Genomic DNA, 26,255 nt, shown 5'->3' with positions numbered 1-26,255 from the left:
CTTCATTATTTAGTAACGTATTGTTTAGCCTCCATGTGTTTGTCTTTTTTACGTATTTTTCCCTGTAATTCATTTCTAATCTCATAGTGTTGTGGTCAGAAAAGATGCTTGATATGATTTCAATTTTCTTATCTTCACTGAGGCTTGATTTGTGACCCAAGATGTGATCTATCCTGGAGAATGTTCCGTGCGCACTTGAGAAGAAAGTGTCATCTGCTGTTTTTGGATGGACTGTCCTATAAATATAAATTAAATCTATCTGTTCTATTGTGTCATTTAAAGCTTCTGTTTCCTTATCTGTTTTCATTTTGTATGATCTGTCCATTGGTGTAAGTGTGGTGTTAAAATCCCCCAGTATTATTGTGTTACTGTCGACTTCCTCTTTTATAGCTGTTAGCAGTTGCCTTATGTATTGAGGTGCTCCTATGTTGGGTGCATATATATTTATAATTGTTATATATTCTTCTTGGATTGATCCCTTGATTATTATGTAGTGTCCTTCCTTGTCTCTTATTACATTCTTTATTTTAAAGTCTATTTTATCTGATATGAGTATAGCTACTCCAACTTTCTTTTGATTTCCATTTGCATGGAATATCTTTTTCCATCCCCTCACTTTCAGTCTGTTTGTGTCCCTTAGTCTGAAGTGGGTCTCTTGTAAACAGCATATATAGGGGTCTTGTTTTTGTATCCATTCAGCAAGCCTGTGTCTTTTGGTTGGAGCATTTAATCCATTCACGTTTAAGGTAATTATCGATATGTATGTTCCTATGACCATTTTCTTAATTGTTTTGGGTTTGTTTTTGTAGATCCTTTTTTTCTCTTGTGTTTCCCACTTAGAGAAGTTCCTTTAGCATTTGTTGTAGAGCTGGTTAGGTGGTGCTGAATTCTCTTAGCTTTTGCTTGTCTGTAAAGCTTTTGATTTCTCCATCGAATCTGAATGAGATCCTTGCCAGGTCGAGTAATCTTGGTTGTAGGTTCTTCCCTTTCATCACTTTAAGTACATCATGCCACTCCCTTCTGGCTTGTAGAGTTTCTGCTGAGAAATCACTTGTTAACCTCATGGGAGTTCCCTTGTATGTTATTTTTTGTTTTTCCCTTGCTGCTTTCAATAATTTTTCTTTGTCTTTAATTTTTGCCAATTTGATTACTGTGTGTCTTGGCGTCTTTCTCCTTGGGTTTATCCTGTATGGGACTCGCTGCGCTTCCTGGACTTGGGTGGCTATTTCCTTTCCCATGTTAGGGAACTTTTCGACTATAATCTCTTCAAATATTTTCTCGGGTACTTTCTCCTCTCTTCTCCTTCTGGGACCCCTATAATGTAAATGTTGTTGGGTTTAATGTTGTCCCAGAAGTCTCTTAGGCTGTCTTCATTTCTTTTCATTCTTTTTTCTTTATTCTGTTCCACAGCAATGAATTCCACCATTCTGTCTTCCAGGTCACTTATCCGTTTTCTGCCTCAGTTATTCTGCTATTGATTCCTTCTAGTGTAGTTTTCATTTCAGTTATTATATTGTTCATCTCTGTTTGTCCTTTAATTCTTCTAGGTCTTTGTTAAACATTTCTTGCATCTTCTCGATCTTTGCCTCCATTCTTTTTCCGTGGTCCTGGATCATCTTCACTATCATTATTCTGAATTCTTTTTCTGGAAGGTTGCCTATCTCCACTTCATTTAATTGTTTTTCTGGGGTTTTATCTAGTTCCTTCATCTGGTACATAGCTCTCTGCCTTTTCATCTTGTCTTTCTGTGAATGTGTTTTTTGTTCCACAGGCTGCAGGATTGTAGTTCTTCTTGCTTCTGCTGTCTGCCCTCTGGGGGATGAGGCTGTCTAAGAGGCTTGTGTATGTTTCCTGATGGGAGGGCCTGGTGGTGGGTAGAGCTGACTGTTGCTCTGGTGGGCAGAGCTCAGTAAAACTTTAATCAGCTTGACTGTTGATGGGTGGGGCTGGGTTCCCTCCCTGTTGGTTGTTTGGCCTGAGACAACCCAACAGTGGAGCCTACCGGGGCTCTTTGGTGGGGCTAATGACAGACTCTGGGAGGGCTCACGCCAAGGAGTACTTCCCAGGACTTCTGCTGCCAGTGTCCTTGTCTCCACGGTGAGCCACAGCCTCCCACCCCCCCACCTCTGCAGGAGACCCTCCAACACTAGCAAGTAGGTCTGGTTCAGTCTCCCGTGAGATCACCGCTCCTTCCCCTGGCTCCCGATGTGCACACTACTTTGTGTGTGCCCTCCAAGAGTGGAGTCTCTGTTTCCCCCTGTCCTGTCAAAGTCCTGCAATCAATTCCCACTAGGCTTCAAAGTCTGATTCTCTAGGAATTCCTCCTCCCTTTGCCAGACCCGCAGGTTGGGAAGCCTGACGTGGGGCTCAGAACCTTCACTCCAGTGGGTGGATTTCTGTGGTATAAGTGTTCTCCAGTCTGAGTCACCCACCCAGCAGTTATGGGATTTGATTTTACTGTGATTGCGCCCCTCCTCCCGTCTCATTGTGGCTTCTCCTTTGTCTTTGGATGTGGGGTATCATTTTTGGTGAGTTCCAGTGTCTTCCTGTCAATGATTGTCCAGCAGCTAGTTCAACGTTTCATTCTTTTTTATGGCTGAGTAGTTTTCCATTGTATATGTGTATACCACATCTTTATTCGTTAATCTGTTGATGAACACTTAGGTTGCTTCCATATCTTGGCAATTGTAAGTAATGCTGCCTTGAACATTGGAGTACATGTAGCTTTTCAAATTAGTGTTTTCATTTTCTTCTGATATACACCCAGCAGTGGAATTGCTGGGTTATATGGTATAATAGTTCTATTTTTAGATTTTTGAGAAACCTCCATACTGTTTTCCACAGTGGCTCTAACAATTTACATTCCCACCAACAGTGTACAAGAGTTCCTTTATCTCCACATCCTTATTTGTGTTCTTTTTGGATTCTGACATCTTTTGACTCTTCTGACAGGTCTGAGGTGATATCTCATTGGGGTTTTGGTTTGCATTTCTCTGATGATTAATGATGTTTAGTATCTTTTCATGTCCCTGTTGGCCACCTGCATTTCCTCTTTGGAATAATGTCTATTCAGTTCTTCTGCCCATTTTTCAATTGGGTTGTTTGTTTTTTAATGTTGAGTTGTATGAACTGTTTATATATTTTGGATATTAACTCATTATCAGTCATATCATTTGCAAATATTTTCTCCCATTCAGTAGGTTGTCTTTTTGTTTTGTCAATGGATTCCTTTGCTGTGCAAAAAGCTTTTAAGTTTTATTAGGTCCCATTTGTTTATTTTGCTTTTATTTCCTTTGTTGCAGGAGACAGTTCCAAAAAAATACTGCTATGCTTTATTTCAAAGAGTGTTCTGCCTATGTTTTCTTCTAGGAATTTTATGGTTTGTAGATTTACATTTAGGTCTTTAATCCATTTAGAGTTTATTTTTGTATATGATGTTAGAGAGTGTTCTAATTTCATTCTTTTACATGTAGCTGTCCAGTTTTCCCAGCACCACTTACTGAAGAGACTATCTTTTCTCCATTGTAATTTCCTGCCTCCTTTGTCATAGATTAATTGACCATAGTTGTGTGGGTTTATTACTGGACTCTCTATTCTGTTCTATTGATCTACGTTTCTGTCTTTGTGCCAGTACCATACTGTTTTGATTTGCATTGTAGTATAATCTGGAGTCAGGGAACATGATCCCTCCAGCTCTGTTTTTCTTTCTCAAGAATGTTTTGTCTATTTGAGGTCTTTCATTTTTTCCACAGAAGTTTTAAAATTACTTGTTCTAGTTCTCTTAAAAGTTCCTTTTTTTGACAAGAATTGCATTGATTCTGTATATTGCTTTGGGTTGTATGCTTATTTCAATAAATTAATTCTTCCAATCCATATGTTGAGTTATGTTCCCTCTATACCAACTTTGATGAGAGTTTTTTATCATGAATGGAACTTGAATCTTGTCAAAGGCTTTTTCTGGGGGCTTCCCTGGTGGCGCAGTGGTTAAGAATCCGCCTGCCAACGCAGGGGACATGGGTTCGAGCCCTGGTCCAGGAAGATCCCACATGCCACGGAGCAATGAAGCCCGTGCGCCACAACTACTGAGCCTGCGCTCTAGAGCCCACGAGCCACAACTACTGAGCCCGAGTGCCACAACTACTGAAGCCCGCACGCCTAGAGCCCGTGCTTTGCAACAAGAGAAGCCACCTAATGAGAAGCCCGTACACTGCAACGAAGAGTAGCCCCTGCTCGCCGCAACTAGAGAAAAGCCTGTGCACAGCAACAAACACCCAACGCAGCCAAAAATAAAAATAAATAAAATAAAATTTAAAAAAAAAGCTTTTTCTGCATTTATTGAACTAATCATATGGTTTTTATTCTTCAATTTGTTAATATGATATATCACATTGATTGATTTGCAGATATTGAAAAATCTTTACATCCTTGAGATGAATCCCACTTGATAACAGTGTGTGATCCTTTTAATATGTTGTTGGATGTAGTTTGCTAATATCTTTTTGAGGATTCTTGCATCTATGTTCATCAGTGATACTGGCCTGTAATTTTCTTTTTTGTGTTTTCTTTGTCTGGTTTTTGTATGAGGGTGATGCTGGCCGTATAGATTGAGGTCAGAAGCGTTCCTTCCTCTGAAATTTTTTGGAATAATTTATGGAGCTATGTTAACTCTTCTCTAAATGTTTGGTAGAATTCATCTGTTAAGCCGTATGGTTCTTGAGGTTTATTTTGTTGAGAGTATTTTTATTACTGATTCAGTTTCATTACTGGTAATTGGTCCATTCATATTTTCTATTTCTTTCAGGTTCAGTCTTAGGAGATTGTACATTTCTAGGAATTTTTCATTTTCTTCTAAGTTGTCCATTTTATTAGCATGTAATTGTTCATGGTACTCTCTTATGATCCTTTGTATTTCTCTGCTGTCAGTTGTAAATTCTTCTTTCTCATTTCTGATTTTACTTATTTGGGCCCTCTTTTTTTTTTCTTGATGAATCTGGCTAATGGTTTATGAGTTTTGTTTATCTTTTCCAAGAACCAGCTCTTATTTTCATTGACCTTTATTTTTTAGTCTCTATTTCTCTTATTTCTGCCCTGATATTTATGATTTCTTTCCTTCTATCAACTTTGGGTTTTGTTTGTTCTTCTTTTTGTAGTTCCTTTAGGTGTGAGGTTAGATTATTTATTTGAGGTTATTCTTGTTTCCTGAGGTAAGCTTGTCTTGCTACAAACGTCCCTCTTAGAACTGCTTTTGCTGTGTCTCATTGATTATGAATCATTGTGTTTTGTTTTTATTTGTCTCCTGGTATTTTTTGATTTCCTCTTTGATTTCTTCAGTGATCCATTGGTTGTTTAGTACCATATGTTTAGCCTCACGTGTTGTTTTGCAGGTTTGTTTGGTAGTTGATTTCTAGTCTCACAGCTTTGTGGTTGGAAAAGATGCGTGATAAGTTTTAAATTTTGTGAATTTACTGATGCTTGTTTTGCAGCCTAGTATGTGATCTACCCCTGAGAATGTTCCATGTGACCTTGAGAAAATGTGTATTGTGCTGCTTTTACGTGGACTGTTTTATATAGTATATATATCAAGTCCATTTGGTCTAATATGTCATTTAAGGCCAGTGTTTCCTAATTGATTTTCTGTCTGAATGATCTGTCCACTGATGTTAGTGGGGTATTAAAGTGCCCTACTATTATTGTGTTACTGTTAATTTCTCCCTGTATGTCTGTTAATATTTGCTTTATGTATCTAGGTGCTCCTGTGTTGGGTACGTATATATTTACAATTGTTATATCTTCTTTGATCAATCTCTTGATCATTATGTAATGTCCTTCTTTGTCTCTTATAACAGTCTTTATTTTTAAGTCTATTTGTCTGATATATGTATTACTACCCCAGCGTTCTTTTGATTTCCATTTGCACAGAATACCTTTTTCCATCCCATCACTTTCAGTCTATGTTTTGTATTTAGATCTGAAGTGAGTCTCTTGTATATACAGGTCTTGTTTTTGTATCCATTCAGCCAGTCTATGTCTTTTAATTTGAGCTTTAAATCTAGTTACATTTAAAGTAATTATTGATATGCATGTTTCTATTGCCATTCTGTTAATTGTTTTTGCATTGTCTTTGTAGGTTTTTTTGGCTTCCTTCTTTTATTGTCTTCTCTTGTGATTTGATAGCTGTTTTCAGTGTTATGTTTGGATTCCTTTTTTTGTGTGTGTGTGTATTTTTTATAGAGTTTGTGGTTACCATATAGCAATTGATCTATATACGTGATTGTTTTAAGTTGCTGATATCTTAATTTCAAATGCATTTTTACAACCCTGCATTTGTATTCTCCTCTCCTCACAATTACTGTTTTTGATATCATATTTTACATCTAATTTTTTCATATATTCCTTAACTGCTTATTGTGGATGTAGATGATTTTACTACTTTTATCTTTTAACCTTCCTACTAGTTTTGTGTGTGGATGATTTCCTACCTTTACTGTATGTTTGTCTTTCCGATGAGCTTTTCTTTCATAATTTTCATGTTTCTAGTTGTAACCTTTTCTTTTTCCCTTAGAGAAGTTTCTTTACCATTTAATGTAAAGCTGAACTCCTTTAGCTTTTGCTTGTCTGTAAAGCTTTTGATCTCTCCATCAAATCTGAATGAGAACCTTCCCAGGTACAGAATTCTTGGTCATTGGTTTTTACCCTTCATCACTTTAAATATTTGGTGCTATTCCTTTCAGGCCTGCAGAGTTTCTGCTGAAAAGTCAACTGAGAGCCTTTTGGGTGTTCCCTTGTATGCTATTTGTTACTTTTTCCTTGCTCCTTCTAATGTTCTCTCTTTATCTTTAATTTTTGCCATTTTAATTACAATGTATCTTGGTATGTTCATCTTTGGGTTAATCTTATATGGGGCTCTGTGCTTCCTGGACTTGGATGTCTCTTTCCTTTCTCAGGTTAGGGAAATTTTCAGCTATTATGTCTTCAAATATGTCCGCAGCCCCTTTCTCTCTCTCTTCTCCATTTGGGACCCCTAGAATGCGAATATTGTGTATTTCATATAGTCCCAGAGGTCTGTCCTTAAAACTGTCCTTATTTCATTTCATTCTTTTCTTTATTTTTCTGTTCAGCATCAGTAATTTCCACTACTCTGTCATCCAGCTCGCTGATCTGTTCCTCTGTATCATTTAGTCCACTATTGATTCCTTCTTTTCTATTTTCCTTTCAGTTATTGTATTTTTCATCCCTGGTTGTTCTTTATATTTTCATTCTCTTTGTTAAAACTTTTAACTTCTCACTCTATGCCTCCATTTTTTTCCCGAGTACTTTGATCATCTTTTTGATCACTATCTTGAACTCTGTCAGGTAGATTGCCTATTTCCACTTCACTTAGTTCTTCTTCTGGTGTTTTATTTTGTTCCTTCATTTGGAACATGTTCCTCTGTCACCTCATTTTTCCTAAGTTGCTGTTTTTATTTTTATGTATCTTGTAGGTTGATTATGTTCCCAGCCATAGAGAAGTGGCCTTTTGTAGAAGACGTCCTAATGCAAATGCATCCCAGCAGCAAATTCCTCTTTCATAACCCAATATATATGCTCTAGGGGCTCCTGCTACATAGGCTTTGTGGGTCTTTCTTTTGTGTTATGCTGATTATGTGGGCAGTCTGGTAAATTTGGTTGGCCCCCAGTCTGGTTGGTTGCCATGTCTTGCCTTACATGGAGGCTGCTGGCTGTTGGTTGGTGGGACTGGGACACAGGGTGTCTTTGCAGAACCCTGGGGGGCTCTGCTGCAAGTGCTGGGTCACTGGTGGGAAGAGTCAAGGTTCAGGAGACCCCAGGTCTTTTGCCTGTTTGCTGGTGGGTGTAGCCAGGTCCTGGGGCTAGTGCTGGCCTACTTGCAGGCAGTGCCATGTCCTAGAGTCTGGCTACAAGGCTCGGGGCTCCAAGAGCTGGTATTGGATTGCTGGTGCTTGGGGCCTGTTCCTGACACAGTTTATTGTACAGTCTGGGGTCTCCTAAAGCTTCTGTTGGCCCACTTGTAGTTGGGGCCAGGGCCCAGCTGGTTCCAGTGCAGAATCTGGCCTGCTAGTGGGTAGGCTGGGTCCACTGGATACATGGCTGCTGTTTTCTCATGGCTGCTCTCTGCCCGCTGGTGGGTTAGGCTGACCCCAAGGCTAGAGCAGGCTTGCTAGTGTTGCATTGCCAGGGCCCAGCTCGTCCCAGAATGGGGCTGGCCTTCTGATGAGCAGATCAGGTGCACAAATTGCAGGACTGTGGTTTTCTTGTGTGTAGTGTCTGCCCCCTAATGGGTGCAGCTGGTCCAGATGCTATGGTAGGCTCCCTGGAAGACAAGGCCCTCCATGGAATTCTGGAAGATTTTGGGATTCTGGGGCTAGTTCCTGCCAACTGGTGAGTGGAGCTGGGTCCTGGGCCCTCTGGTGGGAATGGCCATGTCCAGAGGCAGTTGTGGACTCGAGGGGTCTTAAGGTTGCTTGTCTGCTGGTGGGTGGGGCTGTGTCCCTACCTGGTTAGTTGCTTGACTTGAGGCGTCCCAGTACTGCCGTCTATAGTCCATTGGCCTGTGGTGGGGTTGGACCCTGGGGCTAATTGGATACAGGGAGAATTCGACATTCGCACTTGCCAGCACCAGTGTCCACATGGTATAACAAAATCCCTGTAATGGCTGCTTCCAGTGCCTATTTCCCCAGGGTGAGCTGCAGTTTTCTCACGCCTGTCTGGCAGACTCTGCAAGATCAGAAAATAGGTCTGGCCCAAGCTCCTATCAGACTACTGCTTCTTCCTGTGTCCCGGAGTGTGTGAGATTTTTGTGTGCACCCTTTAAAAGTGAAGTCTCTGTTTCACAGCCCTCTGACATTCCTCTGACAGTAAGTCCCACTGGCCTTCAAAGTCAAATGCTCTTGGGCCCTTGTCTTACTAGTGCAGGACCCAAGGGCTTGAGAGCCCAACATTGTGCTCAGACCTCTCACTAATTTAGGAGAACCTCTACAGTTGTAATGATTCTCCTGTTTGTGGGTCACCAGCCCAGGGGTATTTGACTATACTGAGACTTGACTATATTGAGAACAGTCATTCCTGCCCATTTTGTTGTGATTCCATCTTTATTTCTTTAGTTGTAGAAAATCTTTTCTGGTAGGTTCTAGGCTTTTTCATCAATTTTTTTTGCAAATAGTTGTGATTTTGGTGTGCCTGTAAGAGATCAGCTCAGGGTCTTTCTACTCTGCTTTCTCTGCCAGTCTTAACCTATTCCATGACTTTAAGTTTGATTTCTGGTGAATTGTCATTTTCTTTTTGTGTAACAATATTACTGTGGTTTTTCATGGTGCTTGATGAGTCGTTTATCTACCAGTGTATATGAAATCAGAAAAGCCTTTCTTCTTCAGGTAAAGCTTTTATTTTTTTAAATTTTTTATTTTATATTGGAGTATAGTTGATTTAAAATATTGTGTTAGTTTCAGGTATACAGCAATGTGATTTAGTTATACATATTCGTATATCTATTCTTTTCAGATTATTTTCCCATATATGTTATTACAGAGTGTTGAGTATAATTCCCTGTGCTATACAGTAGGACCTTCTTGATTATCTTTTATATATAGTAGTGTGTATATGTTAATCCCAGCCTCCTAATTTATCCCTCCCCCACACCTTTTCCCTTTGGTAACCATAAGTTTGTTTACTAAGTCTGTGAGTCTGTTTCTATTTTATAAATAAGTTCATTTGTATCATTTTTTAGATTACACAAATAAGTGATATCATATGATATTTGTCTTTCTCTGACTTACTTCACTTAGTATGATAATCTCTAGGTCCATCCATGTTGATGCAAATGGCATTATTTCATTCTTTTTATGGCTAAGTAATATTCCATAGTATATATGTACAACATCTTCTTTATCTACTCATCTGTCAATGGACATTTAGGTTGCTTTCACATCTTGCCTATTGTAAATAGTGCTGCAGTGAATGTTGTCATGCATGATCTTTTCAAATTATGGTTTTCTCTGAATATATGCCAAGGAGAGGGATGCTGAATCATATGGTAGCTCTATTTTTAGTTTTTTAAGAACCTCCATACTCTTCTCCATAGTAGCTGCACCAATTTACATTCCCACCAACAGTGTAGGAGGGTTCCCCTTTTCTCCACACCCTCTCCAGAATTTATTTTTGTAGTCTTTTTGATGATGGCCATTCTGACCGGTGTGAGGTGATACCTCATTGTAGTATTGATTTGCATTTCTGTAATAATTAGCAGTGTTGAGCAACTTTTCATGTGCTTTTTGGCTATTGGTATGTCTTCTTTGTACAGTTGTCTATTTAGGTTTTCTGCCCATTTTTTATAGGGTTGTTAGTTTTTTTGATACTGAGCTGCATAAACTGTTTGTATATTTTTGAGATTAATCCCTTGTTGGTTGCTTCATTTGCAAATATTTTCTCCCATTCTGTGAGTTGACTTTTCATTTTGTTTATGGTTTCCCTTGCTGTGCAAAAGCTTTTAAGATTAATTAATGTGTAGACTGCTTTGGGTAGTATAGTCATTTTGACAGTATTGATTCTTTCAATCCAAGAACATGGTATATCTTTTCATCTGTTTGAGTCATCTTCAATTTCTTTCATCAGTGTCATATAGTTTTCTGAGTACAGGTCTTTTACCTCCTTAGGTCAGTTTATTCCTAGGTATTTTATTCTTTTGGATGCGATGGTAAATGGTATTGTTTCCTTAATTTCTCTTTCATTGTTAGTGTATAGGAATGCAAGTGATTTCTGTGTATTAATTTTTTATCCTGCAACTTTACTGAATTCACTGATGAGCTCTAGTTGTTTTCTGGTAGCAGCTTTAGGATTTTCTATGTATAGTATCATGTCATCTACAAGCAGTGACAGTTATACTTCTTCTTTCCAATTTGAATTCCTTTTATTTCTTTTTCTTCTCTGATTGCCATGGCTAGGACTTCCAAAACTAATTTTGAATAAAAGTGGCGAGAGTGCACATCCTTGCTTTGTCCCTGATCTTAGAGGAAATGCTTTCAGCTTTTTACCATTGAGAATAATGTTTGCTATGGGTTTGTTGTATATGACCTTTATTAAATTGAGGTATGTTCCCTCTATGCCCTCTTTCTTGAGAGTTTTTATCATAAATGGGTGTTAAATTTTGTCAGAAGTTTATTCTGTATGTATTGATATGATCATATGGTTTTTATTCTTCAATTTTTGGATGTGGTGCATCACACTGATGGACCTGTGGATACTGAAGAATCCTTGCATCCCTGGAATAAATCCCCCTTGATCATGGCGTATGATCCTTTTAATGTATTGTTGGATTCGGTTTCCAACCATTTTGTTGAGGATTTTTGTGTTGATGTTCATCAGTAATATTTGCCTGTAATTTTCTTTTCTTATGGTATCTTTGTCTGGTTTTAGTGTCAGGATGATGATGGACTCATAGAATGAGATTGGAAGTGTTCCTTTGTCTGCAATTTTTTAAAAGAGTTTCAGAGGGATGGGTGTTAACTCTTCTCTAAATGTTTGATAGAGTTCACCTGTGAAGCCATCTGGTCCTGGACTTTCGTTTGTTGAAATTTTTTTAATAGTACTTTCAGTTACAGTACTTGTGATTGGTCCTTTCATGTTTTCTATTTCTTCCTGGTTCAGTCTTGGAAGGTTGTACATTTCTAAGAATTTGTCCATTTCTTGCAGGTTGTCCTTTTTTTTGGCATATAGCTGCTTGTACTAGTCTCTTATGATCCTTTCTATTTCTGTGATGTCAGTTGTAACTTATTTTTCATTTCTAATTTTATTGATTTGAGACCCCTACTTTTTGTTCTTGATGAGTCTGACTAAAGGTTTATTAATTTTGTTTATTTTTTCAAAGAATTGGCTTTTAGTTTCAGTGTTCTTTTCTACTGTTTTCATCGTCTGTAATTCATTTATTGATACTCTGATTTTTATGATTTCTTTCCTTCTACTAACTTTGGGTTTTCTTTGTTCTTCCTTCTCTAGTTGCTCGAGGTGTAAGGTTAGGTTGTTTATTTGAGATTTTTCTTGTTTCCTGAGGTAACATTGTATTGCTATAAACTTCCCTCTTGGAGCTGCTTTTGCTGTGTTCCATAGGTTTTTGTATCGTCGTGTTTTCATTGTTATTTGTCTCTAGGTATTTCTTGATTTCTTCACTTATGCATTGGTTGTTTAGTAACATATTGTTTAGCCACCACGTGTTTGTGTTTTTTACACTTTATTTTCTTCTAATTGACTTGTAAGCCCATAGCGTTGTAGTCAGAAAAGATGCTTGATATGATTTTAATTTTCTTAAATGTACCAAGGTGTGCTTTCTGTCCCAGCATGTGATCTATCCTGGAGAATGTTCAATGGGCACTTGAGAAGAATGTGTATTCTGTTACTTTTGGATGCAGTGCTCTATAAATATCAGTTAAGGCCATCTGGTCTAATGTGTCATTTGAGGCTTGTTTTTCCTTATTGATTTCCTGTCTGGATGATCTATCCATTGATGTAAGTGAGGTGTTAAATTCCCCCACTATTATTGTGTTATTGTTGATTTCTCCTTTTATGGCTCTTAGCATTCCCCTTATATATTGAAGTGTTACTATGTTAGGAGCATATATATCTACAATTGTTATATCTTCTTCTTGGATTGATCCCTTGATCATTATGTAGTGTCCTTGTTTGACTCTTGTAACAGTCTTTATTTTAAAGTCTATTTTGTCTGATATGAAATTTGCTACTCCAGCTTTCTTTTGATTTCCATTTGCATGAAATACCTTTTCCCATCCCCTCACTTTCAGTCTGTTTGTTTCCCTAGATCTGTAGTTGGTCTCTTGTAGACAGCATATATATGGGTCTTGTTTTTGTATCCATTCAGCCAGTCTGTGATTTTCAGTTGGAGCCTTTAATCCATTTACCTTTAAGGTAATTATCAATCTATGTACTTATTGCCATTTTGTTAATTATTTTGGATTTTTAGTAGGTCTTTTTCTTTTCTTCCTCTTTCATTCTTTTCTCTTGTGTTTTGATTATTATTTTTAGTGTTGTGTTTGGATTGCTTTTTCTTTGTGTGTGTGTGTATCCATTGTAGATTTTTATTTGCCATTCCCATGAGGTTTTGATAGAGCATATCATATATCTACAAGATTGTTTTATGTTGCTGGTTTCTAAATTTCAGATGCATTTTCAATATCCTGCATTTATACTCTTCGCTTCTCATGATTCCTGGTTTAGATATCATATTTGAGTATGGATGATGTCCTACCTTTATTGTATGTTTGCCTTTACTGGTAAGCTTTCTTATTTGTAATTTTCTTGTTTCTTGTTGTGGCCTTTTCTTTTACACCTAGAGAAGTTCCTTTAGCATTAGTTGTGAAGCTGGTTTGGTGGTGGTGAATTCTCTTAGCTTTTGCTTGTCTGTGAAGTTTCTGATTTCTCCATCAAATCTGAATGAGAGGCTTGCTGGATAGAGTATTCTTGGTTGTAGGTTTTTCCCTTTTATCACTTTAAGTACTTCATTATACTCTCTTCTGGCTTGCAGAATTTCTGCTGATAACCTTATGGGGATTCCCTTGTATGTTATTTGTTGCTTTCCCCTTGTTGCTTTTAATATTTTCTCTTTGTCTTTAATTTTTGTCAGTTTGATTAATATGTGTATCAGTGTGTTCTTCCTTGGGTTTATCCTGTATGGGACTCTCTGTGCTTCCTGGACTTGAGTGAGTGTTTCCTTTCCCCTGTTAGGAAAGTTTTCAGCTATACTCTGTTTAAATATTTTCTCAGGCCCTTTCTCTCTCTCTTCTCCATCTGGGACCCCTATGATGCGAATGTTGGTGTGTTTAATATTGTCCCAGATGTCTCTGAGGCTGTCCTCATTTCTTTTCATTCTTTTTTCTTTATTCTGTTTCATGGCATTGATTTCCATCACTCTGTCTTCCAGCTCATTTATTTGTTCTTCTGCCTCAGTTATTCTGCTGCTGATTCCTTCTAGTTTATTTTTCATTTCAGTTATTGTATTTTTCATCTGTTTCTTTGTTCTTTAAATCTTCTAGAGGTTTGTTAAACATTTCTTGTATCTTCTCAATCTGTGCCTCCTTTCTTTTTCTGAGATCTTGAATCATCTTTACTCTTATTACTCTGAATTATTTTTCAGGTAGATTGCCTGTCTCCACTTCACTTAGTTGTTCTGGGTTTTTATCTTCTTCCTTCTTCTGGACCATATTCCTCTGCCATCTCATTTTGTCTAAATTTCTGTGTTTGTGGTCTCCTTTCTGCAACCTGCATGCTCATAGTTCCTCTTGCTTCTGTGGTCTGCCCCCTGGTGGGTGAGTTTGGTCCAGGGGCTTGTGCAGGCCTCCTGGTGAGAGGGACTTGTGTCTGCCCACTGTTGGGTAGAGCTGGGTCTTGTCCTTCTGTTGGGCAGGGCCATGTCAAAGGGTGTGTTTAGAGGTGGCTGTGATCTTAGTATTACTTTAGGTAGCCTGTCTACTGATGGGTGGGGCTGTGTCCTCACCCTGCTGGTTGTTTGGTGTGAGGCATTCCAGAACTGGAGCCTGCTGGTTCTTAGGTCAGGCCAGGTCTTGGTGCCTAAATGGTGACCTCCGGGAGAGCTCACTCCAATCAATATTCCCTGGGCCTTTGCCACCAGTGTCCTTGCCCTCACAGTGAGCTACAGCCAGCCCCCATCTCCCCAGGAGACCCTCCAAGACCCACCGGTAAGTCTAGCCCAGTCTTCTATGGAGTCACTGCTTTGTCCTGGGCCCCAGTGCACATGGAACCTTGTGTGTGCCCTCCAAGAGTGGAGTCTCTGTTTCCCCCAGTCCTGTGGAGCTCCTGCACTCAAGCCCACTGGCCTTCAAAGCCAAATGCTCTGGGGGTTCCTCTTCCCAAGGCCAGACCCTCAGGCTGGGGATCCTGTTCTGGGTCTCAGAACTCTCACTCCTGTGGGAGAACTTCTGCAATATAATTATTTTCTGTTCGTGAGTCCCCCCCTTGGCAGTTATGGATTTGATTATACCACAAATGTGCCCCTTGTACCATCTCATTGTGACTTCTTCTTTGTCTTTGTATGTAAAATATCTTTTTCAGTAGGTTCCATCCTGTTTCGTCAATAGTTGTTCAGCAATTAGTTGTGATTTTGGTGTTTTCATGATAGGAGGTGAGCTGAAGTCCTTCTACTCTGCCATCTTGTTTGGAATCTGTTACAGGCTTCAGGGACACAACATTCAGAATGGTCAACAAATTTCATTTGGCCCAAGAATAGAGCATACCCATGATGTTTAGTAAAGTTTTTATAACTTGATTCTGAGCTGCCTCTTGCTATATTTCAGAATGGGCACTTTCAACCATCCACCATCTCTGCCAGAGATGTCACCCAGTGCTTTCTTTCCAGGCCCTTGTGCCTCTGGGTTTACTGGTACATTATTGCTGCCAGTGTCACTGCTGTCTTCAGCATTGCTGCCTGGGCTGCCAAGATGACAGGTGCCTCCAAAACATCTGGGTTCATCTCAGTCACAAGCACCACTTCCTCAGGAGAGCAGGTTGGGGTCATGGACCTGGGGTTACAGGCACCTCTGCCATGTCCAAGGGTTGTTGAGTTCTTGGGCTCTGCCACTGACAGTGGGGGGCTAGTATCACAGGTGCCTCCATGGCTGGAGTGGTGGGATTGCAGGCCCCACTGCTGCTGATACCTGGTTTGCTGTGGCCACAGACAACACTGAAGCTGGAAAGCCAGTGTCATGTGCATCACCTCCCCTGCTGCTACCAGATTCTCTGAGGCTGCACGCTTAGCCACTGCAGATGGGGCACTGTGATCACAGGCACCTCCTCCACTGTTCATCTGGTTTCACCTCCTGTATTTGTTCCAGTCCACACACCTTTAAATGAACAGATATATGGAACTGTTCAGTGTCCTGGTGTGTTGAGCAAAGGAACCTTTGCTGAGTTATGGATGTTTTACTGGTTGTAGATTGAAGGGGATAGACAAAGAGATTGTCTCACATTGCCACGATGCTGACATCAGCTATCCCAAAATATGTTTTATATTCCTTCTTTGATCCACTGATAGTTTAAGAGTGTGTTGTTTAATCCCCATTTATTTGTGAATTCTCTGGTTGTCCTTCTTTAACTGTAATTGATTTCTAACTTTATTCAGTTCTGATCAGAGAACATACTTTGTATTATTTCAATCTTTTAAAATTTTAATGACTTGTTTTATGGCTAACATGTGTTCTGTCCTGGAGAATATCTATTTTGTGAATGATATGAATCATTTGAGAAGAATGTTGATTCTGCTGTTTTAGACATAATGTTCTATACGTCAGTGTTACTCGGTATGTGATGTTTTTCAGGTCTTCTGTTTTCTTATTTATCTTCCGTCTCATTGTTCTATCCATTATAGAAAGTGGGATAGTGAAGTCTCTGACTAACTGTGAAATTGTCTATTTCTCCCTTCAATTCCATCAATTTTTGCTACATACACTTTGGGCTTTATTGTTAGGTGCTTATGTGATTATAATTTATATATTCTTGATGAATTTATTCTTTTATGAATACATAATGTCCTTCTTTGTCTCTTGTAACAATTTTTGACTTAATGCCTATTTTGTCTTTATTAGTACAGCTGCACCAGCTCTCTTTTGTTTACTCTTTGCATGGAATATCTTTTTCTCTTCAGTCAAGTATTTCACTTTGAATCAAAAGTGAGTCTCTTGGGGGAGGAGCTTCAAGATGGCAGAAGAATAAGACGTGGAGATCACCTTCCTATCCACAAATACATCAGAAATACATCTACATGTGGAACAGCTCCTACAGAACACCTACTGAACGCTGGAAGAAGACCTCAGACTTCTCAAAAGGCCTGGGTAGGGCAAAAGAAAAAAGAAAAAACAGAGACAAAGGAATAGGGATGGGACCTGCACCAGTGGGAGGGAGCTGTGAAGGAAGAAAGGTTTCCACACACTAAGAAGCCCCTTTGTGGGTGGAGACTGTGGGTGGCGGAGGTGGGGAGCTTCGGAGCCACGGAGGAGAGTGCAGCAACAGAGGTGCGGAGGGCAAAGCGGAGAGATTCCTGCACAGGGGATCAGTGCCGACCAGCACTCACCAGCCCAAGAGGCTTGTCTGCTCACCCGCCGGGATGGATGGGGGCCGGGAGATGAGGCTTGGGCTTCAGTCGAATCCCAGGGAGGGGACTGAGGTTGGCTGCGTGAACACAGCCTGAAGGGGCAAGTGCGCCACAGCTAGCCGGGAGGGAGTCCGAGAAAAAGTCTGGAGCTGCCAAAGAGGCAAGAGATGTTTTCTTGCCTCTTTGTTTCCTGGTGCGTGAGGAGAGGAGATTAACAGCGCCACTTAAAGGAGCTCCAGAGATGGGCGCAAGCCGAGGCTATCAGCGCGGACCCCAGAGACGGGCATGGTACACTAAGGCTGCTGCTGCAGCCACCCAAAAGCCTGTGTGCAAGCACAGGTCACTAACCACAATTCCCCTCCCAGGAGCCTGTGCAGCCCGCCACTGCCAGGGTTCGTTGATCCAGGCACAACTTCCCCGGGAGAACACACAGCGCGCCTCAGGCTGTTGCAATGTCATGCCGGCCTCTGCCACCGCAGGCTCGCCCAGCACTCCATACCCCTCCCTCTCCCTGGCCTGAGTGAGCCAGAGCCCCTAAATCAGCTGCTCTTTACCCCCATCCTGTTGAGCAAAGAACAGATGCCCTCAGGCGACCTACATGCAGAGGCGGGTCCAAATCCAAAGCTGAACCCTGGCAGCTGTGTGAACAGAGAAGAAAAAGGGAAATTTCTCCTAGCAACCGCAGGAGTACAGGATTAAATCTCCACAGTCAACTTGATGTACCCTGCATCTGTGGAATACCTGAATAGAGAATGAATCATCATTAATTGAGGATGTAGACGTTGGGAGCAAAGATACATATATTTTTTCCCTTCTCTTTTTGTGAGTATGTTTATGCTACTGTGTGTGATTTTGTCTGTATAGCTTTGCTTTTACCATTTGTCCTAGGGTTCTGCCCGTCGGTTTTTTTGTTTTTTGGTTTTTTTTACTTTTTGAAAATCTTAATATTTTCTTATTTTATATTTTAATTATTTTATTTTATTTTACTTTATGTTATTTTATCTTCTTTCTTTCTTTCTTTCTTTTTTTCCTTCCATTTATTCTGAGCTGTGTGGCCAAAAGGCTCTTGGTGCTCCAGCCATGCGTCAGAGCGGTGCCTCTGAGGTGGGAGAGCCAAGTTCAAGACACTGGTCCAGAAGAGACCTCCCAGCACCACGTAATATCAAATGGTGAAAACCTCCCAGAGATCTCCATCTCAATGGCAAGACCCAGCTTCACTCAACGACCAGCAAGCTACAGTGCTGGATACCCTATGCCAAACAACTATCAAGACAGGAACACAGCCCCATCCATTAGCAGAGAGGCTGCCTAAAATCATAATAAGGCCACAGACACCCCAAAATACACCACCAGACGTGGACGTGCCCACCAGAAAGACAAGATCCAGCCTCATCCACCAGAACACAGGCACTAGTCCCCTCCACCAGGAAGCCTACAGAACCCACTGAAGCAACCTTAGCCACTGGGTACAGATACCAAAAACAACGGGAGCTATGAACCTGCAGCCTGCGAAAAAGAGACCCCAAACACAGTAAGTTAAGCAAAATGAGAAGACAGAAAAACACACAGCAGATGAAGGAGCAAGGCAAAAACCCACCAGACCTAACAAATGAAGAGGAAATAGAAGGCTACCTGAAAAAGAATTCAGAATCATGATAGTAAAGATGATCCAAAATCTTGGAAATAGAATAGACAAAATGCAAGAAACATTTAACAAGGACCTAGAAGAACTAAAGAGTAAACAAGCAACAATGAACAACACAATAAATGAAATTTAAAATACTCTAGAAGGGAACGATAGCAGAATAACTGAGGCAGAAGAACGGATACATGACCTGGAAGATAAAAGAGTGGAAATAACTACTGCAGAGCAGAATAAAGAAAAAAGAATGAAAAGAACTGAGGACAGTCTCAGAGACCTCTGGGACAACATTAAACGCACCAACATTCGAATTATAGGGGTCCCAGAAGAAGAAGAGAAAAAGAAAGGGACTGAGAAAATATTTGAAGAGATTATAGTTGAAAACTTCCCTAATATGGGAAAGGAAATGGTTAATCAAGTCCAGGAAGCACAGAGTCCCATACAGGATAAATCCAAGGAGAAACACGCCAAGACACATATTAATCAAACTGTCAAAAATTAAATATAAAGAAAAAATATTAAAAGCAGCAAGGGAAAAACAACAAATAACACACAAGGGAATCCCCATAAGGTTAACAGCTGAACTTTCAGCAGAAACTGCAAGCCAGAAGGGAGTGGCAGGACCTATTTAAAGTGATGAAGGAGAAAAACCTACAACCAAGATTACTCTACCCAGCAAGGATCTCCTTCAGATTTGATGGAGAAATTAAAACCTTAACAGACAAGCAAAAGCTGAGAGAATTCAGCACCACCAAACCAGCTTCACAACAAATGCTAAAGGAACTTCTCTAGGCAGGAAACACAAGAGAAGGAAACGACCTACAATAACTAACCCAAAACAATTAAGAAAATGGTAATAGGAACATACATATCGATAATTACCTTAAATGTAAAATGATTAAATGCTCCCACCAAAAGACACACACTGGCTGGATGGATACAAAATCAAGACCCGTATATACTCTGTCTACAGCAGACCCACTTCAGACCTAGGGAAACATACAGACTGAATGTGAGGGGATGGAAAAAGATATTCCATGCAAATGGAAATCAAAAGAAAGCTGGAGTAGCAATTCTCATATCATAAAAATAGACTTTAAAATAAAGACTGTTACAAGAGACAAAGAAGGACACTACATAATGATCAACAGATCGATCCAAGAAGAAGATATAACAATTGTAAATATTCATGCCTCCAACATAGGAGCACCTCAATACATAAGGCAAATGCTAACAGCCATAAAATGGGAAATCAACAGTAACACGATCATAGTAGGGGACTTTAACTTCCCACTTGTACCAGTGGGCAGATCATCCAAAATGAAAATAAATAAGGAAACACAGGCTTTAAATGATACTTTAAACAAGATGGACTTAATTGACATTTATCGGACATTCCATCCTAAAACAACAGAATACACATTCCTCTCAAGTGCTCATGGAACATTCTCCAGGATAGATCATATCTTGGGTCACAAATCAAGCCTTGGTAAATTTAAGAAAATTGAAATCCTATCAAGTATCTTTTCCGACCACAACGCTATGAGACTAGATATCAATTACAGGAAAAAAAATCTGTAAAAAATACAAATACATCGAGGCTAAACAATATACTACTTAATAACCAAGAGATCACTGAAGAAATCAAAGAGGAAGTCAAAAAATACCTGGAAACAAATGACAGTGGAAACATGACGACCCAAAACCTATGGGATGCAGCAAAAGCAGTTCTTAGAGGGAAGTTTATAGCAATACAATCCTACCTTAAGAAAAAAGAAACATCTCAAATAAACAACCTAACCTTACACCTAAAGCAATTAGAGAAAGAAGAACAAAAAAACTCCAAAGTTAGCAGAAGGAAAGACATCATAAAGATCAGATCAGAAATAAATGAAAAAGAAATGAAGGAAACAATAGCAAAGATCAATAACACTAAAGGGTGGTTCTTTGAGAAGATAAACAAAATTGATAAACCATTAGCCAGACTCATCAAGAAAAAAAGGGAGAAGACTCAAATCAATAGAATTATAAATGAAAAAGAAGTAACAACTGACACTGAAGAAATACAAAGGATCATGAGAGATTATTACAAGCTACTCTATGCCAATAAAATGGACAACCTGGAAGAAATGGACCAATTCTTAGAAATGCACAACCTTCCGAGACTGAAACAGGAAGAAATAGAAAATATGAACAGACCAATCACAAGCACTGATACTGCAACTGTGATTAAAAATCTTCCAACAAACAAAAGCCCAGGACCAGATGGCTTCACAGGCGACCTCTAGCAAGCATTTAGAGAAGAGCTAACACCTATCCTTCTCAAACTCTTCCAAAATATTGCAGAGGGAGGAACACTCCCCAACTCATTCTACAAGGCCACCATCACCCTGATACCAAAACCAGACAAAGATGTCACAAAGAATGAAAACTACAGGCCAATATCACTGATGAACATAGATGCAAAAATCCTCAACAGAATACTAGCAAACAGAATCCAACAGCACATTAAAAGGATCAATCACCATAATCAAGTGGGGTTTATCCCAGGAATGCAAAGATTCTTCAATATACGCAGATCAATCAATGTGATACACCATATTAACAAATTGAAGGAGAAAAACCATATGATCTTCTCAATAGGTGCACAGAAAGCTTTCAACAAAATTCAACACTGATTTATGATAAAAACCCTGCAGAAAGTAGGCATAGAGGGATCTTTCCTCAACATAATAAAGGCCATATATGACAAACCCACAGCCAACATTGTCCTCAATGGTGAAAAACTGAAACCATTTCCACTAAGATCAGGAACAAGACAAGGTTGCCCACTCTCACCACTATTATTCTACATAGTTTGGGAAGGTTTAGCCACAGCAATCAGAGAAGAAAAAGAAATAAAAGGAGTCCAAATCGAAAAGGAAGTAGTAAAGCTGTCACGGTTTGCAGATGACTTTATACTATACATAGATAATCCTAAGGATGCTACCAGAAAACTGCTAGAGCGAATCAATTAATTTGGTAAAGTAGCATGGTACAAAATTAATGCACAAAAGTCTCTAGCATTCCTATACACTAATGATGAAAAATCTGAAAGTAAAATTAAAGAAACACTCCCATTTACCATTGCAACAAAAAGAATAAAATACCTAGGAATAAACCTCCCCAAGGAGACAAAAGACCTGTATGCAGAAAATTATAAGACACTGATGAAAGAAATTAAAGATGATACAAATAGATGGAGAGTTACACCATGTTTTTGCATTGGAAGAATCAATATTGTGAAAATGAGTATACTACCCAAAGCAAACTACAGTTTCAATGCAATCCCTATCAAACTACCACTGGCATTTTTCACAGAACTAGAACAAAAAATTACACAATTTGTATGGAATCACAAAAGACCCGGAATAGCCAAAGCAATCTTGAGAAAGAAAAACAGAGCTTGTGGAATCACGCTCCCTGACTTCAGACTATATATACAAAGCTACAGTAAGCAAGGCAGTATGGTACTGGCACAAAAACAGAAATATAGATCAATGGAAGAGGATAGAAAGCCCAGTGATAAAGCCAGCCACATATGGTCACCTTATCTTTGATAAAGGAGGCAAGAATATACAGTGGAGAAAAGACAGCCTCTTCAATAAATGGTGCTGGGATAACTGGACAGGTACATTTAAAAGTATGATATTAGAACATTCCCTAACACCATACACAAAAATAAACTCAAAATGGATTAAAGTCATAAATGTAAGGCCAGACACTATCAAACTCTTAGAGGAAAACATAGGCAGAACACTCTATGACATAAATCACAACCAGACCCACCTCCTAGAGAAATGGAAATAAAAAGGAAAATAAACAAATGGGACCTAATGAAACTTAAAAGCTTTTGCACAGCAAAGGAAACCATAAACAAGACGAAAAGACAACCCTCAGAATGGAAGAAAATATTTGCAAATGAAGCTACTGACAAAGGATTAATCTCCAAGATTTACAAGCAGCTCATGCAGCTCAATATCAAAAAAACAAACAGCCCAATCCAAAAATGGGCAGAAGACCTAAATAGACATTTCTCCAAAGAAGATATCCAGATTGCCAACAAACACATGAAAGAATGCTCAGCATCATTAATTATTACAGAAATGCAAATGAAAACTACAATGAGATATCATCTCACACCGGTCAGAATGGCCATCATCAAAAAATCTAGAAACAATAATAGCTGGAGAGGGTGCGGAGAAAAGGGAACCCTCTTGCACTGTTGGTGGGAATGTAAATTGATACAGCCTCTATGGAGAACAGTATGGAGGTTCCTTAACAAACTAAAATAGAAGTACCATACAACCCAGCAATCCGACTACTGGGCATATACCCTGAGAAAACCATAATTCAAAAAGAGTCATGTACCAAAATGTTCATTGCAGCTCTATTTACAATAACCAGGACATGGAAGCAACCTAAGTGTCCATCAACAGATGAAAGGATAAAGAAGATGTGGCACATATATACAATGGAATATTACTCAACTATAAAAAGAAACAATATTGAGTTATTTGTAGTGAGGTAGATGGACCTAGAGTCTGTCATACAGAGTGAAGTAAGTGAGAAAGAGAAAAACAAATACCATATTCTAACACATATATATGGAATCTAAAAAAAAAATGGTCATGAAGAACCTAGTGGCAAGACGGGAATAAAGACACAGGCCTACTAGAGAATGGGTTTGAGGATATGGGGAGGGGAAAGTGTAAGCTGTGACAAAGTGAGAGAGTGGCATGGACATATATACACTACCAAACGTAAAATAAATAGCTAGTGGGAAGCAGCTGCATAGCACAGGGAGATCAGCTCCGTGCTTTGTGACCACCTAGAGGGGTGGGATAGGGAGAGTGGGAGGGAGGGAGACACAAGAGGGAAGAGATATGGGGACATATGTATATGTGTAACTGATTCACTTTTTATAAAGCAGAAACTGGGCTTCCCTGGTGGCGCAGTGGTTGAGAATCTGCCTGCTAATGCAGGGGACACGGGTTTGAGCCCTCGTCTGGGAAGATCCCACGTGCCACGGAGCAACTGGGCCCGTGAGCCACAACTACTGAGCCTGCGCGTCTGGAGCCTGTGCTCCGCAACAAGAAAGACCACGATAGTGAGGCCCGCGCACCGCGATGAAGAGTGGCTCCCACTTGCCGCGACTGGAGAAAGCCCTCGCACAGAAATGAAGACACAACACAGCCAAAAATAATAATAAATAAATAAATATAAAGCAGAAACTAACACACCATTGTAAAGCAATTATATTCCAATCAAGATGTTAAAAAAAAGTGAGTCTCTTGAAGACAGCATGTAGTCAGATGTTTTTATCCCTGTTGCCAACTTTTGCATTGTTGTTGGACAGTTTAGTCCATTTATATTTATAATAATTACTGGTAGGAGGAGTTCTGCTACTTTGCTGTTCTTTTCTTTGTATCTTACACCTTTTTTTGTTCCTTAATTTCTCCATTACTATTTTGTTTTGTCTTAAATTGAATTTTATGTGTATCATTTTGATTTTCCTGTCCTTTACTTTTCTGTATATATTTTAGTTATTCTCTTATCGTTAACCTCGGCAGTTACAATTCACATCTTAAATTCATAACAATCTAGTTTTAATTCATGCCAACTTTGCTTCAATAGTGTACAAAATCTCTGCTTATATAGAGCTCCATTCCCCTCTTTATGTTATTGTCACAAATTACATTCTGTACATTGTATACCCATTAACAAAGACATAGTTATTTAAGGGGAAAGAAAAGCAGAATTATGAACCAAGAACACAATAATGTTGGCTTTTATATTTATCTAATTAGTTGCCTTTACTGGTATTCTTTATTTTTTGTTTGGATTAGATTTACTGTATAGTGTCTTTTAATTTCAGCCTGAAGTTTACTTTACAGCTTTTCTTATAGTTCGAGACTACTAATGATGATCTCCTTCAGCTCTGCCTTATCAAGAAATATCTTAATTTCTCCTTCATTTTAGAAAGATCTGCCAGATACATAATTCTTGATTGACAGGTGTTTTTCTTTTTGCACTTTAAATACACTATCCTACTGCCTTCTGTCCTCCATGGTTTATAATGAGAAATCAGCTGTTAATATTATTGAGGCTGGATCCCTTGTATGTGGTGAGTAGCTTCTGTTTTGTTGCTTACCCAATAGTCTCTCAGTGTGGATCCCTTTGAATTCATCCTTCTTATTGTTTATTGAGCTTTTTAGATGCACAGATTCATCTTTCGTCAAATTTAGGATTTTTTTGGCCGTTATGTCTTTGAATATTTTTCCTACCCCTTTCTTTATCTTCTTTCCTTCTGGGACTGTCATTGTGTGTTTGTTGGTATGCTCATGGTCTCCCACAGGTCCCTTATGTTCCTCACTTTTCATTATTGTTTTTCTTTCTGCCCCTTAGAGTGGGTAATTTCAGTGAACCTATCTTTGAGTTAAGTAATTCTTCTGACTGCTCAAATCTGTTGTTGAGTACCTCCAGTGAATTTTTCATTTCACTTATTGTACTTTTCATCTCCAGAATTTCTATCTGGTTCTTTTCTTATAATAATTTCTCTCTCTTTATTAATACTCATTATTTCATGAGATTTCATTTACCTCTTGTCCTTTAGTTCTTTTAGCATATTTAAGACAATTGATTTAAAGTCTTTTCCTAGTAAGACCAATGTCTGGGCTTCCTCATGGACAGTTTATATTAGTTTCTTTTTTTCCTGTGAATGGGCCATCCTTTCTTGCTTTCTTTCATGCCTCATTTTTTGTTGAAAACTGGACAGCTGAATAATATAATGTGATAATTCCAGAAATCAGATTCTCTCCCCTCTTTAGAGTTTGTTGTTGCTACTTGTTGTGGGTTGCAGTTTTCTGATTAGTGGCTTTTGAAAGCTATTTTTGTCAAGACTGTATTCATTGTCATCAGTCATGACTGAATTCTCTTTCCATTAGCTTAGTTGTCAACTAGTGATTTGACAGAGATTTCTTTAAAAGCCAAAAATAAAAATAGTCTCCTGTCTGTGCAGATTGACTCTGTATTGGTGTATACCTTCAGTGCTTAACCAAATCATTTATAACACTTCCTTAACCATCACTTCCTGCTTGGGCAAAACCTAGAAATCAGCAACAGATGAAAGCTTAGGTTCTTGTCAGATATTTTCTGAACGTGTGTCCAGCTCTGGTCATGTACCTGGCTGTCTACTTTCCCTGGTATATACAGGAGCTTTTCAGTGCCCTTATTTTCCCATGTATCTCCTTGCCAAGCCTCTTCCTAGGCTTTTCAGTCTGTCTGCTGTTTGCCCCATATATTATCCCTTCCCTCAGGTGGCTGTGGATGGTATATTTGCCTTTAAATTTTTTGACAATGTCAGTAAGGCCACTCTAGCCCTGAAAAAGTTCTGAAGTGGACAAAAAGAGCCCCTGAGCTCATCCAGGAGGAGCTACCAGGGAGGTC

General features: G+C 39.2%; 1 protein-coding gene across 7 annotated transcripts in view; it reads left to right on the top strand.

The window, feature by feature from the left end:
• Positions 1–26,255, top strand: part of MTMR8 (myotubularin related protein 8) — a 223,727-nt gene that overhangs the window by 108,392 nt on the left and 89,080 nt on the right. The window contains exon 13 of one of the 7 annotated variants that reach the window (XM_082444955.1): positions 16,679–23,915. The exons of 5 other annotated variants lie outside the window; for them this stretch is intronic. In XM_082444955.1, the coding sequence (XP_082301081.1) occupies positions 16,679–16,907 (229 nt within the window). In that variant the 3' untranslated portion in view covers positions 16,908–23,915. Of the gene's footprint in view, positions 1–16,619; positions 23,916–26,255 lie in introns of those variants that run through there. One more of the 7 variants, XM_082444957.1, reaches the window with a different exon arrangement.

The sequence above is a fragment of the Balaenoptera physalus genome (genome assembly GCF_965194825.1).
Source record: "Balaenoptera physalus genome assembly, chromosome: X".
Lineage (NCBI taxonomy): Eukaryota > Metazoa > Chordata > Mammalia > Artiodactyla > Balaenopteridae > Balaenoptera > Balaenoptera physalus.
This window is presented reverse-complemented; position numbering and strand designations above follow the sequence as displayed.